This window comes from Motacilla alba, chromosome 3 (genome assembly GCF_015832195.1).
Source record: "Motacilla alba alba isolate MOTALB_02 chromosome 3, Motacilla_alba_V1.0_pri, whole genome shotgun sequence".
Classification (NCBI taxonomy): Eukaryota; Metazoa; Chordata; class Aves; order Passeriformes; family Motacillidae; genus Motacilla; species Motacilla alba.
Genome location: NC_052018.1, coordinates 33,112,793 through 33,125,217, shown reverse-complemented (window position 1 = coordinate 33,125,217; position 12,425 = coordinate 33,112,793). Strand labels below are relative to the sequence as shown.

Here is a 12,425-nt window from a genome sequence, read left to right as displayed (position 1 = left end):
TAGTGCAGAAGCAGAGGTGCAAGATCATCCCTACAAACAGCTACACGCCTCCAGGAGGCTGACACACCCAGTGAAGTGGGTGCAGTTGCAGTGACACACACCTATGGAAAAGGCTGGATTTGGGAGTTAGTGACTTGCTGCAGATCTGACTATACATGTTGCTGTCATTTCAACACAGTGCCCTCAAAACATCAGCCCATAGTTTAGCATCGTCCTTCTCCAGCATGTACACATATGAAGCCCTCATTGCAAAAGCGCCCTTGCCACACCTCACAAATGATAGATGCTGTGACAGATATCACTGCAGATAAAAATCTTAGCTGTGTAAAAGTATGAGAAACCATGTAAGAAAAGTATCGTTAAGGCAGAGCAAGACCTTGTGCCTTGCTTTCCTCTGTGAAGAGAAATGTGTCTACATCATATATATACAGGTTTTTGTCATCCTGATGTCTGCTGAACACTCATTTTTGAAAAGAAGCTGAAACTCAGGTAAAGCCATGAATGTATGTGTGCCTGCTGGGTACACATCTCATATACTGGATATACACATTAGCTTCATGGTTAGTGACATTTCCCACACAGGAATCAATTATAAATTAATCGTTTAGAATGGTGCTGGGATGCACTGGACTAATGGCTCCTCTTGTGAACGAGTACTAAAGAGCAGCAGTTTAAGCCAAGTGCAGCCCAGCACTGCAGGCCAACACTTCCAGTCTCTGCCCAGAGTGCAGTAAACGGGGTTTGTTCTACAGTTTAGGAAAAAACTCTAAATATAATGATCCTGAGTCAAATCACAGATATATTTACTTGAGAGTCAAGCCTGACATGGCTTGGGAGAAAGCTGCCCACCACTTCCCTCATCCTCTTCTTGGCACCAAATTTTTATGCAGAAAGATGAAGAAGAAATGTCAATATGTATAGAGAGCCCATTGGAAGCAAAACTTGCATTGACTTCACTGGGAGGGTTCTGTCTGGCCCTTGACTATTTAAACCAAGATATTAAACATACTTACTTTATTCTCAGATTTCTGTTAGAGCCACAGTAAAAATGGCTGATGTTCAAAACATGCAGTTGACACATATGAGAGATCCAATCCAGTGCTGGTGACAACAGCAAGGTGGAACCTTGTGGGAACTTACATCAAAGGTAAGTTTTGGCCAAAGCCTGCACTGAGCATTAGCATCGCTGGACACTTTCTGATGCATCACTCCGATATATTTGGTTTGGAAAAAAATCTTTTGATGCAGTTAAATGTATGAAAGGACAGATGGCATATAGCAGATGGTTTAGAAAACAAAAAGCCAGATCTGTTTCAGATCCCATGGAAGACTCTCTGTGCTGTGGAATACCTGTGTGCAGAGTCACCCCACCTCAAATTATGGAATTAACAGTATGTTACGTAATAAACAAATTAATTAGTGCTGAAAGACACAGAGTTGGTTTTAATGTTATTATTTTAAAATATTATGGTTGTATGAAACCAGCTTCTTTTAAGCTTTTATAGTGTAAAGCTGCATTAAATCAGCCTCTCTGTTGAAGCAAAAAGCTTTTGTACTATTGCATATGAATAGACTTGAGCCTGTACTTGTTGATTCAAAGATCAAATGAGCTTTTTTTGTCTCAGCTAGCAGTCTTTATAAGGCATATCAACTTGAAAGTTTTAATGCAAGGAGCATATCAATTGGATAGGCTGTGAAAGAAAATCCCATTCACTGCAAATTAATGTGCTAATTTATTTAATCATTTTCCCTCTCAAGACATTGATGGAATCAAATGAAAAGACATGAGAATTCGATAATTCAAGTAATTATAACACATTTCTAAAGTTAAATGTGTTTTCAGCATTTTAATTTGGTCATGCTTCAACATTTACAATACTTTATGTGCCTTCTTTACTGATAAGTGAATAGTTTGTCCCTTACCACATCATGTAACATTTAGATCTGTCAAATGTGTTGATTCAAGCAATTTTATGCGTTCCCACCAGGTAAGTTCCTGGTTGTGGGGACTCTCTTTGTAGCAAGGCAAAGTTCTTTTACTGATGTTTTTGTCTTTTATTGAGCTGCCTGGAGGGATCACTGGCGGCAACATACAAAGCTCTGACTGCTTTCTTCCTACTACACTTCATAAATATTACCAAATACACCTGCATTACATTTTCCCCTTACAGCAATTTCATTGCTAACCTGAAGGAAAACCTGAGTGGGAACACTTTCAACTAGTGCAGAAGCATCTGCTGATTCATCAATCATTATGAGAGCATATGCTTCACTGAAATCAATGAATAAATACATTTTTACAAGCACGACAAAAGGCACTGATCATCGGGAGCTTGTGACATTTCTTTCACTATTCGTTTCATGAAGAAGCAGAAAATGGCTTGAAACAGCTCTGAAATGAGATATCATTGGGGGTTTTTTACAAAAATATCTGGAAGAAATACAGACAGTTTGTATCTGGAATGGGAACTAGGAGGAGAGCTTCCTAGAACCACCTATCCCACGACTTCCTGTTACCTTCTGCACCCTTCCCAAAGCTCACAGTTGCCTGCTGCCAGCACAAGCACCCTGGAGCACTGGGCAAATGGCCGGAGCACAGCTGGGAATCCATGTGTGTGTTCCTCTGGGATCAGCTGCCACAGATCTGCCTTTTCCTAGCAGAAATTTGCCCATCTGAGATGTCCAGGTTCTAGGAACGAGTAGATTATCAAGTAGAACATTACAACACTGGTCACCTAATGATATTGAAAAATCATCATTTTCTGATGACCATGCTGGAGATTTCTTTGGAGGATATTTTGATACTATGCATTTGGAGGCTTTCCTCCTTCTGCTCTCTTTGAGTAGAAGACATGGTCTCAGCATTCTTAAGGTAGCATGCCCTGCTGGGTGCACAAATGTAGAAGACTAATTGGGATGTGTTTGGAAGCCCAGACACAGACCTAATTTCAAAAGCACGTCCACATATTTGCAGGCTGAAAGTTAAACTAACGAAAATAGTTAGCCATAAATTTCAGCATGTTTTTAAAGGCAATCTCAAAGCAGAGGGGAAGTTACTCTGGTTAGATAGTTCATCTTCTCCCTGTTGTCCAAACTCTGCAACTTAGTTGTGGCTCCTCTCAAGACTTAATGGCTCTGTGAAATTATCTATGTACAATCATATTGCTAATATAAAGGATTTAATTGCCATCAAGAAAAGTTACCTAATTGGAAATAGATGAAACAGTAAATTGGATGATATAAACATTTTATAAACAATAATTATTGGTGCCAGTTGTGCAAAAAAGACTTCCACAGAATAAACAGGCATTCTAATAAAGTATATGTAAGCTATAATATAAATAATTATTAACACAAATATGTATTCATATTGCTAATATGTCTTGTTCCTTTTTTGTTCTTTGGTAGACTGTGGATCTTCATTCTTTGTGCTGATGGCACTCTCCTAAGTCCTCATCTTGCCCAACAGTGCAGGGAAGTGCGAACCTTTGTCACGTACATTCACTCAGTAGCCATTCTGTTTCAAGCATGTGGCCAACACAAATGGCCACATAACAATTGGAGGATTATGACTCAATCTCCTGGTTTCCTTTTGATTTAAATGACAATGTTACAAAAAGTTCTGAAGCTGTGCTTTAGACAGGGTAACCACATATCAAGATACTAAATGTACAAGAATACACTCCAGTGGTTTCTCCTGTTGGAGGTGCAGGAAACACAGCTAACGCTACACTGTCTGCCTGCAACTTGAGAAGCAGGTTGGTGTTCACTGTGCCCTACCCAGTGTCAGATCCATTTCAGAGCTCTCACCAGACCTTCTGCCACGATCAGCGCCATCAAAATAAGGCATAATTCAAGTCACTGTAATTCATGAAGAATTTTGATTGTCTGTTCTCATGTGAGAGAAGTAGCAGCTGTCCATACATCCGCATGTGACACCCTTGCTTCGCTCCAACTTTCAGCCATCATTGGAATAGGTTGGACTTCCATGTCTGTTGAGGCCTCCAGGTGTGTTGACATAGCTCCTCTTCTTTTTCCCAGCGTAGGTGATCCCTACTGCCAACCCCCTGGTTTTGGTGCAGGGACTCTGCTTCCGATGGAGTAACTAGTGATGGCCAGTGTGCCTCCCCTGTCCATAGGGCTGGGATCGCAGCAGCCAGAGCAGTGCAGGAGCTAAGCCGGGGGTGACTCACCCAGGAGGAGGAGTGCAAGCTGTGCTCACGAAGACCAAGTGACAAGTGACAAAGGTGCTGCTGCACTGGAGGAGGGAGAGGCAGGCACCATCTGATCTGCTGCCTGCGAGGAGGAAAGCTTGCAACTTGGGTGGAGCAGGTCCCCTCCTGCCCCTCGCTCCAGAGGGTGTAATGCAGCCATCTGCACTATGCAAGATCATGGGACAGACAAGCTGCCAAGAAGGAGATAAGAAGCAAAGGGTGTGAGGAGCAGGTGGTGCCTTTACATCCGACAGAGGGTTTGCTGAGACTGAAACACAGGGTGCAGAATGGATGCTTCTCCTGCAGCGCCTTGGTCCAGGAGATAAGGGGAGGCGTGCGAAGGGCAGCTGGGTGGCACCTGGAGAAGGCTGGTCAGGGAAGTGCCACCAGGTGGTGGGGCAGGGAGGTAGCGAGGTCCCGTTGCGGTTGCTGGTGTTATCCGTACTGGGAGGAGAAGGGATCTTAGCGAAGGCTGCTGGAAGCAGCAGAAGAGCCTCGATACGCACAGATGGAGGTAACACCAGCATCGCTCACGCCGGACCCTCGGCGTGTCTGTCAAGGGGTAGCAAGAAGGGAAGAGAGAAGAAAAATCCAAACTTATACAAAGAGAAAAGAAAGAAAGGAAATAGGAGTTGGCTGAAATACCCATTTCCCCCCTTTCTGGTAAAATAAAAAAAATAAAAAATCCTATTTGAACATAAAAAGCCAGGCTGAGATAACAAGCGCCTCCTCGCCACCTCGCACGCCCTCCGAGGGAGGAGGAGCGGGTCCCCGCGCCGCCCGCACCTGCTCCCGCTCCGGCCGGGGCCGCCGGGCGCCTGCGCGGCCGGGCCGGGCCGTGGGGCCGCGCACCGCGGGCGCCGCCGGGGGCAGCGGGACGGCGGCCACGTGACGCCCCCGCCCGCACCGCGCCGGGCGCTGCGCACCGAGCCGGGAGCACCGGGCCGGCAGCACCGAGCTGCGGAGCCGCGGCCGCCGCCGCGCCGCCCCCCGCCTCCGCGCCCTCCACCCTGCCCGCGGGGCACGGGAGCCGGTGACGGGAGCGAGGCGGAGTCTGGAGGGAAGATACGGAGAGATAGAGATTTAAATCACATCCCCGGCTGTAGAAGGGGCAGCAGCAGCAGCAGCCCCGGCGCAGAGGCACGGACGCAAGCGCCGAGACAGGTCTGCCGGCTCCGCCGCTGCTGCTGCTGCTCACCATGGGTGCCGCCGCCGCCGAGCCCCCCAGCGCCATGGGCCTGGTGTCCAGCGTGGTGAACGACACCCTCGAGTTCTACCGCTGGACCTGGAGCATCCGAGGTAACGCGCCAGGGCGGCCGCGGCCCCGCCATCGCCGTGCCCGGCGCCCCCCGCCCGCTGCCGCTGATGCGCAGCGGCTCAAAATGGCTCCATCTCCCGGGAGACGCGGAGCGCGCTCCGGCTCCCGGGATGGGGCCGCGGCGGGGGCAGACCTTCCCCCCCCCAATCCCGCCTGCCCTCCTCGCCCCTCCGGGCGCGCTCGGTGCGGTGTTTGTTTATCTGCCGTAATCCCGTGTAGCGGCCCGGGGTGCGCGGGGCATCGATCCGCGGCAAGGTGAGCGTGTCCCCCGGGCGCCCGCGGGTGGACGTAGCGAAATCCGCTTCCCAGGGCCGTGGTTCCTCCGGTCCTCTGCCTTGGGTTTGTCATACGGGCATCTGATGTCGGAGGTAAGCGCGGCCCTCCGGTAAGTCGTGCCGGAGCTCAGGCGGTCTTTGGCTTCTGCGGCAGGTGGGAGCCTCGCGTCGGCACCGCGTGGAGTTCAGCAAAAGACATGAGGAAATGGTTGTTACCGCCGGTGCAGCAGCTTTTCGTTTCATATTAAGTGTGTTTGGGTCAGTCCTGCTGTTTTCCGTTTTCAATGTGCTGCACTCCTGTATGGGCACTCCACGACTGCAGTGTGGCAGATGCCGAAGGAAGAGTAAATGTCTTGGAATATGGAGAAATGTGCAAAAGCAGCTTGCAGTGCTGGGACAGCAAATGAGGTGGTACCTTGCTGCAGTGACCGGTAGCTCTGGAAGTGTCATTGGTCAGCGTGAGTGGTTCTGTCTCGTGTGTCAAATGAAAGGAGTCGCTTTCACAGTTGCTATTGTGAGTAGCCACGGGCAGCTGGCAGAAGGATCACTTACTCCTCTGGATGTTTTCTTCGTTTTCTCGTTGTCCACGCAGTGATGAGGTTTAGCTATTTTGAAGCACAGAACAAAACTGGTGTGCATGTAACTGTGGATGGATTTCGTGGCAGTGTGATAGGTGGGAATGTGGGGCCTTCATTACAGACGGGAAGCTCACTGCATCAGCAGTCTTTGCTTTTCCGCCCTCCCTCCCTTCTGCCATCTGTCAGATAATAAATTAATCTTATGTTATAGATGGAAGAAGCTCACTTTTTTCACAATTTGCCTTTCCACAACTTCTGTATATTGCTATATTTTAAAAATTGAGCCTGCATGTGTATTTTTCTCTTCTGTTTTTAAAAACTGCCAGAATATGAGAGCAAATAAAAATGCTTGCAGCAGCACTGCATTGTAATCTACCAGTGTTTGCTCTCTGACTCTTGCAACATACAATTGTTCAGAGACTGCCAGGTATCAAATGAAAGGGATGCTAATCTAGTCAATCAGTAGCATTTTCAGATGGTTATAAATATAGATGTGGGTACAAAGTTGATAACCTTATAGATTACTTGATTTATTTGAAAAAAAATACTTCAAGTTGTGATGTATTTCCTGAACTTCAAAAATGTTATTTAAGTCTGTCAATAGACCATGTCTGTTGTAAGCCAAAATGATCAGAGGGGGGGAAAAAAAGAAGAAAAAGCAAGTAAATGTAAAGAATGTAATGATAAGTAACTAACAGTGAGACTACATGTAGAGCAAACTTTTTTCTTCTGCTTCTTTGGAGGATGTTAAGCAGTAGCGGATGACATTGTTATTGTCCCTAAAATATGTGTGAGTCTTACTAAAGGAAAAATTTTAATTTTTGCTTTAAGTTTGGTAGCTCTGCTGTTAAAGCAGGATTCCATTGTAATGAAGTAATGAGTCCTATCTTGTGGAAAGTTTCTTGTTCAGATTTTGGATTACAGCAGGTCGCTGCAAGGCTAGTTTTGGGAAGAGCCTAAGTCACATGAAAAACACATTACAGTTCTTATTTATACCCAGTAGTATGTGGAACAAGGTTCTCCCTTGTTTTTTCCATCAGGTAGGTGTAGGTGAAACATGTAATATGTCACATTGTAGTTACAAGGTGGCTCTGGATAAGAGTGTTATTCATGAGGTAATGCTGTGTGGCTATTCAGTGAAACAATTTTTAATGCTCTAAGTTCTGCAAAAATACTTGCCCAGTTTGCTGCTTTTCTGCATGTTTCTTTGTTCAGACAAAAATAATTGTCTCCATTTACCATCTCTGAGTGATCATACAGCATCCTTCCGGTACCTAAAAGGGATGCAGGAGAGGGACCTTTTACAAGGGCAGGTAGTGATAGGACAAGGTAATGGCTTCAGACTGAAAGAGAGTAGGTTTAGATAATAAGAAAAAAATTCTCTCTTGCAAGGGTCATGAGTCACAGCAACAGCTTGCCCAGAGAACTTGTGGATGTCCCATCCCTGGAATTGTTCAAAGCCAGGTTGGATGAGGCTCTGAAATTCTAGTGGAAGGTGTATCTGCCCACAGAAGGGTGGTTGGAAGTAGATGATCTTTAAGGTCCCTTCCAACCCAAACCATTCTATGATATGTTAAAATTGTGAATTCAGCACTGTTATGAATTCATGCAATTCACCTTTGTGTTAAGAGCTATGACAGTAATGTTGCTCAACAGAAAACACAAATTATGGCATGCAAGACCATTGCCTAATGTTCAATATCATTAAATAAAAAACTATACCACGCAGCAAAGTTGCTCAACAAATGATGCTATGCAATAGCATTACACAATAAATCATACTGAAACACTACTACACAGCAAAATTACACAACAAAATGTGAAGAAATTTTATTCCCACTACTACTCCTACACTTATTCTCTCAATTTCCCACTTCCATTTTTAATTGAACACCTGTGTGTCTTTAGCCCTGTTCTCTGTATTCAGCAAGATTGTCTTGCCAGCAGGTGTTTTCTCCTGCTGCCTTGGACTCCTGTGATGACACTTGTGCAGAACTGTGCCAGAACATCCCACTGAGTCTTGTGCAGCTTTATTTTTGCACGTTAAAGATTTGATCATTTTCCTCCCCTGCTTTGTGCTGTTTAAAAAGCAACTGACCTTTTCTGAGACCAAAAAAAACCCAGAAGACCAAGTATATAATGAGCCTAAATGGATTTTGAGTTGATGTTACAATTTCTTTTAGCATTAAGCATGCTGTCTAAAGCTGATTTGTTTGTGGTTTTGGTTTTTGAAGTCTTGCATTTGGGAATAATAGCAGTGTTCTGTGGCTTTTCCCCCAAGTATATTATCAAATACATTTTCAGCACTAGCTTGATGCTTTTCCTTGTTCATTTGTTGAAAAACGACTTTTTTTTCTCTCTACCCTTGACTACTTTTCAGACCCCTTTCATGAAAGCCCAAAGTCCATTGTAACCATTTATTCCCCTAGGAGGCTAAAGAACATAATTTAGGAAGCCATAATCTTAAAGAAGAGATAGAAGGGTCAAAATCATGTTTGTAGCGGTCATCAAGAGCAAAAAAAAAGGTGGTCAAAGGAACAGTTACTATCAGGAACTACAATCTAGGAATTCCATGCCCTTATTTCTGTAAGGGCATGGGACCAGTTCCATGTAATTGCTAGGGCAGGGCTTCCTTCTTTCTCTCAGCTCGAGTAGCTGGTTGGGGTTGGATTTGCCAGGAAGGATTAAGGGTATGATTAGATGACTGAGCAAGTGACTTAAAGGGAGGTTCCAGGCTGAGTCCAGTGGAACTATTAAGGTGAATAACTCAGGACACAATCCAGGAAAGAAGAGTGTGGAAATCTCAAAATGTGGGTAAAGAGACCATTGTCAGTCGGGATGGGGGAATGGGAGACTGTGGCTTGAGAAAAAGATGCATGAAACACCGGGCAAAAATATTTATTTAGAGGAGCTACCTAATCTGAATGTACTGAGCTAAGGAACAGAAGGCTTTACTGACTTTGGGTGAGAATGATTGTTCTTGGAGCTCAAGAGTTTAAAGGAGGCAGGGCCATCCCAGGCCACGTGGGATTGCTTTGGAACAGCAACTATTTACAGCTGTTGCAGTTAATAAGATTACAGACTTTTTCCATCAGTAGGAAAGGAGAGAGATGCAAACTTTCACTTTAGTGGTAGGGTAGTGTTCTACCTAGCATCTTGTTCAGGAGCAGCATCAATTATAGGTTTTATCAGTTGGGTCAGAAGTGTAAGGCAGTAAGGATGGAGAAGATGGAAACTTATAGCTGCTTGCCTAAAAGGTGAGCCAGTGGAGCAGCTTCCTTGAGAACACTGATTGACATGAACATTTTTGCTAGGAGATCTTTGGACTAATTTAAAAATTACCCAGGAAGTTCAGGTTAATTTTCTTTTTCAGTCCAGGGAAGAGAACCAGAGCAAAACACATTTTTTCTTCCCTTGTACCTTCCCCCATGGAGAACCCAAGTATGACCAGTGGATCCTGAGTGGAGTGTTTATGCTTGAGAAGTTCACTGGGGGGCTTAGCAGAGCACTCTGAGTGCAAGTAGTCCCCTGTAGCTGAGGATTTGTGCCAAAGCTGGAGGCAAGTAAAATCCCAGTGAAAGTGCTTCAGAGGGTGATGATGGGCAAAGAGAATGAAGGGTGAGATTAAGGTTCATGAAGTCTGTTTCACAGAAACAAAGCAGAAAGTGTTCCTAAACTTTCAGAGGGCTGGCTGAGGATCAGATTTGGTGATTTGGCACAATACTTGTCTTGCAGATACAATATTCTTCTCAAGGGAACAGTTTTTTCAGTCTGTGGCCATGACTGGGTAAAACACAAGTATTAGACAGGGAAAAACACACTGGAAATGGAAAAGCTGTCTAACTGGGCTGGCTGTCTTGTGGCAGAAACACAAAGAAAAAACCTGTGGCAGAAGCAGCACTTGGAGAAATTGTGGAAGTAAAGAATGTTAATGCCTAGATCATATGAGACTGCTGTCAACTAAACTGAGCAATGGGAGCATCCAGTTTATTTGATTCATTTGACATTTAATTGCCAGTTAGCGAAGGGAGGGTATTTATTAGTGAAGAAAAAAAAAAATAATGCTTGATATTGAAGGCAATTTGCTAAGTGTTTGAGGGAAATTCTGCCCCCATTTCATCATCAGGAGATTTTATCAGATTGTACAACTCAAAAGACATAATCAGAACTAAACAGATACCAAGCATTTTTGAAAATGGAAACATCATTTAGAAAAGTACATTAGTGAAGGAGAAGTGTCTACTTAGACATCTTGGGTCAGCAAGCTTCAAGACCTTGGTCATGAGGGAATAGGATCAAGCAAAATGAGCTCTATGGATGAGAAGCTGAGTTATGAGGGGAAGACTTCTCTTTCCTAAAATGAAGGAGGAGAAGTTGTAGGGATGATATGCAAATCTCAGCTCCAGTAAAGAAAGGAAACAGAATAAAACCTTCCAAGAGCACCAGCAAGAATGTAATACAAACTTATGTTTGAACACTCATCAGCATAGTCCAGAAGGAAAAGAAAAAGTGTAGACAAATGACAAAAACATAACTGAGTATTTAAAAATTCATTCTAAAACTGTGTAGGTAGCATGTCTTGAAATCTTTGAAGGAAATAATTTGTTATGAATGCTCTTAAAGAGGAATCCCCGGGAAAAGATCTGGAAATAGCTGTATACAGAATTTAACCCAGCTGATTGCATGACCTTAGTACCTACTGCAAAAGGCCTAATGTTTAGGTGTTTAGAATTCAGCACATGGCAAATTGCTGTTACAGAGTTCTAAGCAAATCATATTTCTCAGCTGAGGCATAATGAGGTGTAAATCAATATGTGGTCCTGGAGCCCCATGCTGCAACCAGAGGTGAAGTATTCTTGGGAAGTTGAAACATCCTTGCTATGAAGCAGATGCAGTCATCCTGGAGACTCCACTGGTTACGGAGCTTGATCAAGGGTAGTGGCTGAACTCTTGTTCATAGGTACCTTGTCAGGAGTGTTCGTAGTCATCACCCTGCACTCATGCTGTGCTCAGGGTGAAGGGGCCTGTGGCAGGGCTGTGGTTATAGATATGAACCACCAGAAGATGTTTTACTCAAGGCTGCTGTGCTGCTGTCCTGTGCAAGCAGGGTAGAGTGTCAAAGGCTGCACAAGGACAGGTAGTAGAAGAAGCTTAGAGAACATAGGATGTAGTTCCTTTTAAGGTCTTGTAGATCAGGAGTCTTGAGGATGGGTGAGGCAAGACTCCACTTTTTCCTCTGCCAGTCCAGACAGGTTTTGGAGTTACTTGATTAATTAGGAGAGCATTTAGATAAAAGGTGAATGAATGAGAAGACTCCAAACAGATATGGAGAGGACTTTGAGAGGAGGAATTTACTAGGATGCAAAGCTAAGGGGGGAGAAGAGGTTGTTGTGTGTACTGAAGAGTTTTTTGAGGTAAGGCAAATGCGATTGAATGAATGCCTAAATGACCTGAAAAACAGAAGCTAAATGAGAGTTCATTTATCTAAAAAGAATTGACCATTGAAAGAATGATAGCTTTTCAAGAGTGTTGATATGACTGGGGTGTTCCCGGAGCACAGAAGTTTGACAGTGTGATTTTAAGGACAGATCTGATCCATAAGGTAGGACTTCTCTGACTGGTAAATATATGACGTTGCGTTCTCAAGCTGCATTTGGAAACCAAGCTGGAGCTACCACTGCACTTCATAAGGAACTCTTTGAGTGGGTCTGTCTGACTGACACCTCACTTAGGAGGATGTAGATGCTGAATACAGTTCCTGGATCTTGTGTGGTGACAAGTGGGTACAACTATGCTCAGTGTTGTCAAACTCAAGTGCTTCTGAGTGTATGAACTTCAAAGTCTTGTGGAATTTTAAGGATGTAAATGAAAGCAGCTCTGAAATTCAGGCTTGGCAATACTTGGGTGTTAGCCCTGTTGGGGTTTTGAATACTGAACCCTAGCTAGTAGGCAAAGCAATAAGTAGCTGCAAGGCAAGCCTGGAGATGAATAGAGTGCAATGTGGTTTGTATTAACTCATTTTGTGTGTGCTTGGATCTCA

At 44.4% G+C, this 12,425-nt stretch overlaps 1 protein-coding gene across 2 annotated transcripts in view; it reads left to right on the top strand.

The window, feature by feature from the left end:
• The first annotated feature begins 5,028 nt into the window (after positions 1 to 5,028).
• ELOVL4 (ELOVL fatty acid elongase 4) overlaps positions 5,029 to 12,425 on the top strand; it is a 37,374-nt gene continuing 29,977 nt past the window's right edge. The window contains exon 1 of one of the 2 annotated variants that reach the window (XM_038132787.1): positions 5,029 to 5,513. In XM_038132787.1, the coding sequence (XP_037988715.1) occupies positions 5,414 to 5,513 (100 nt within the window). In that variant the 5' untranslated portion in view covers positions 5,029 to 5,413. The other variant, XM_038132788.1, reaches the window with a different exon arrangement.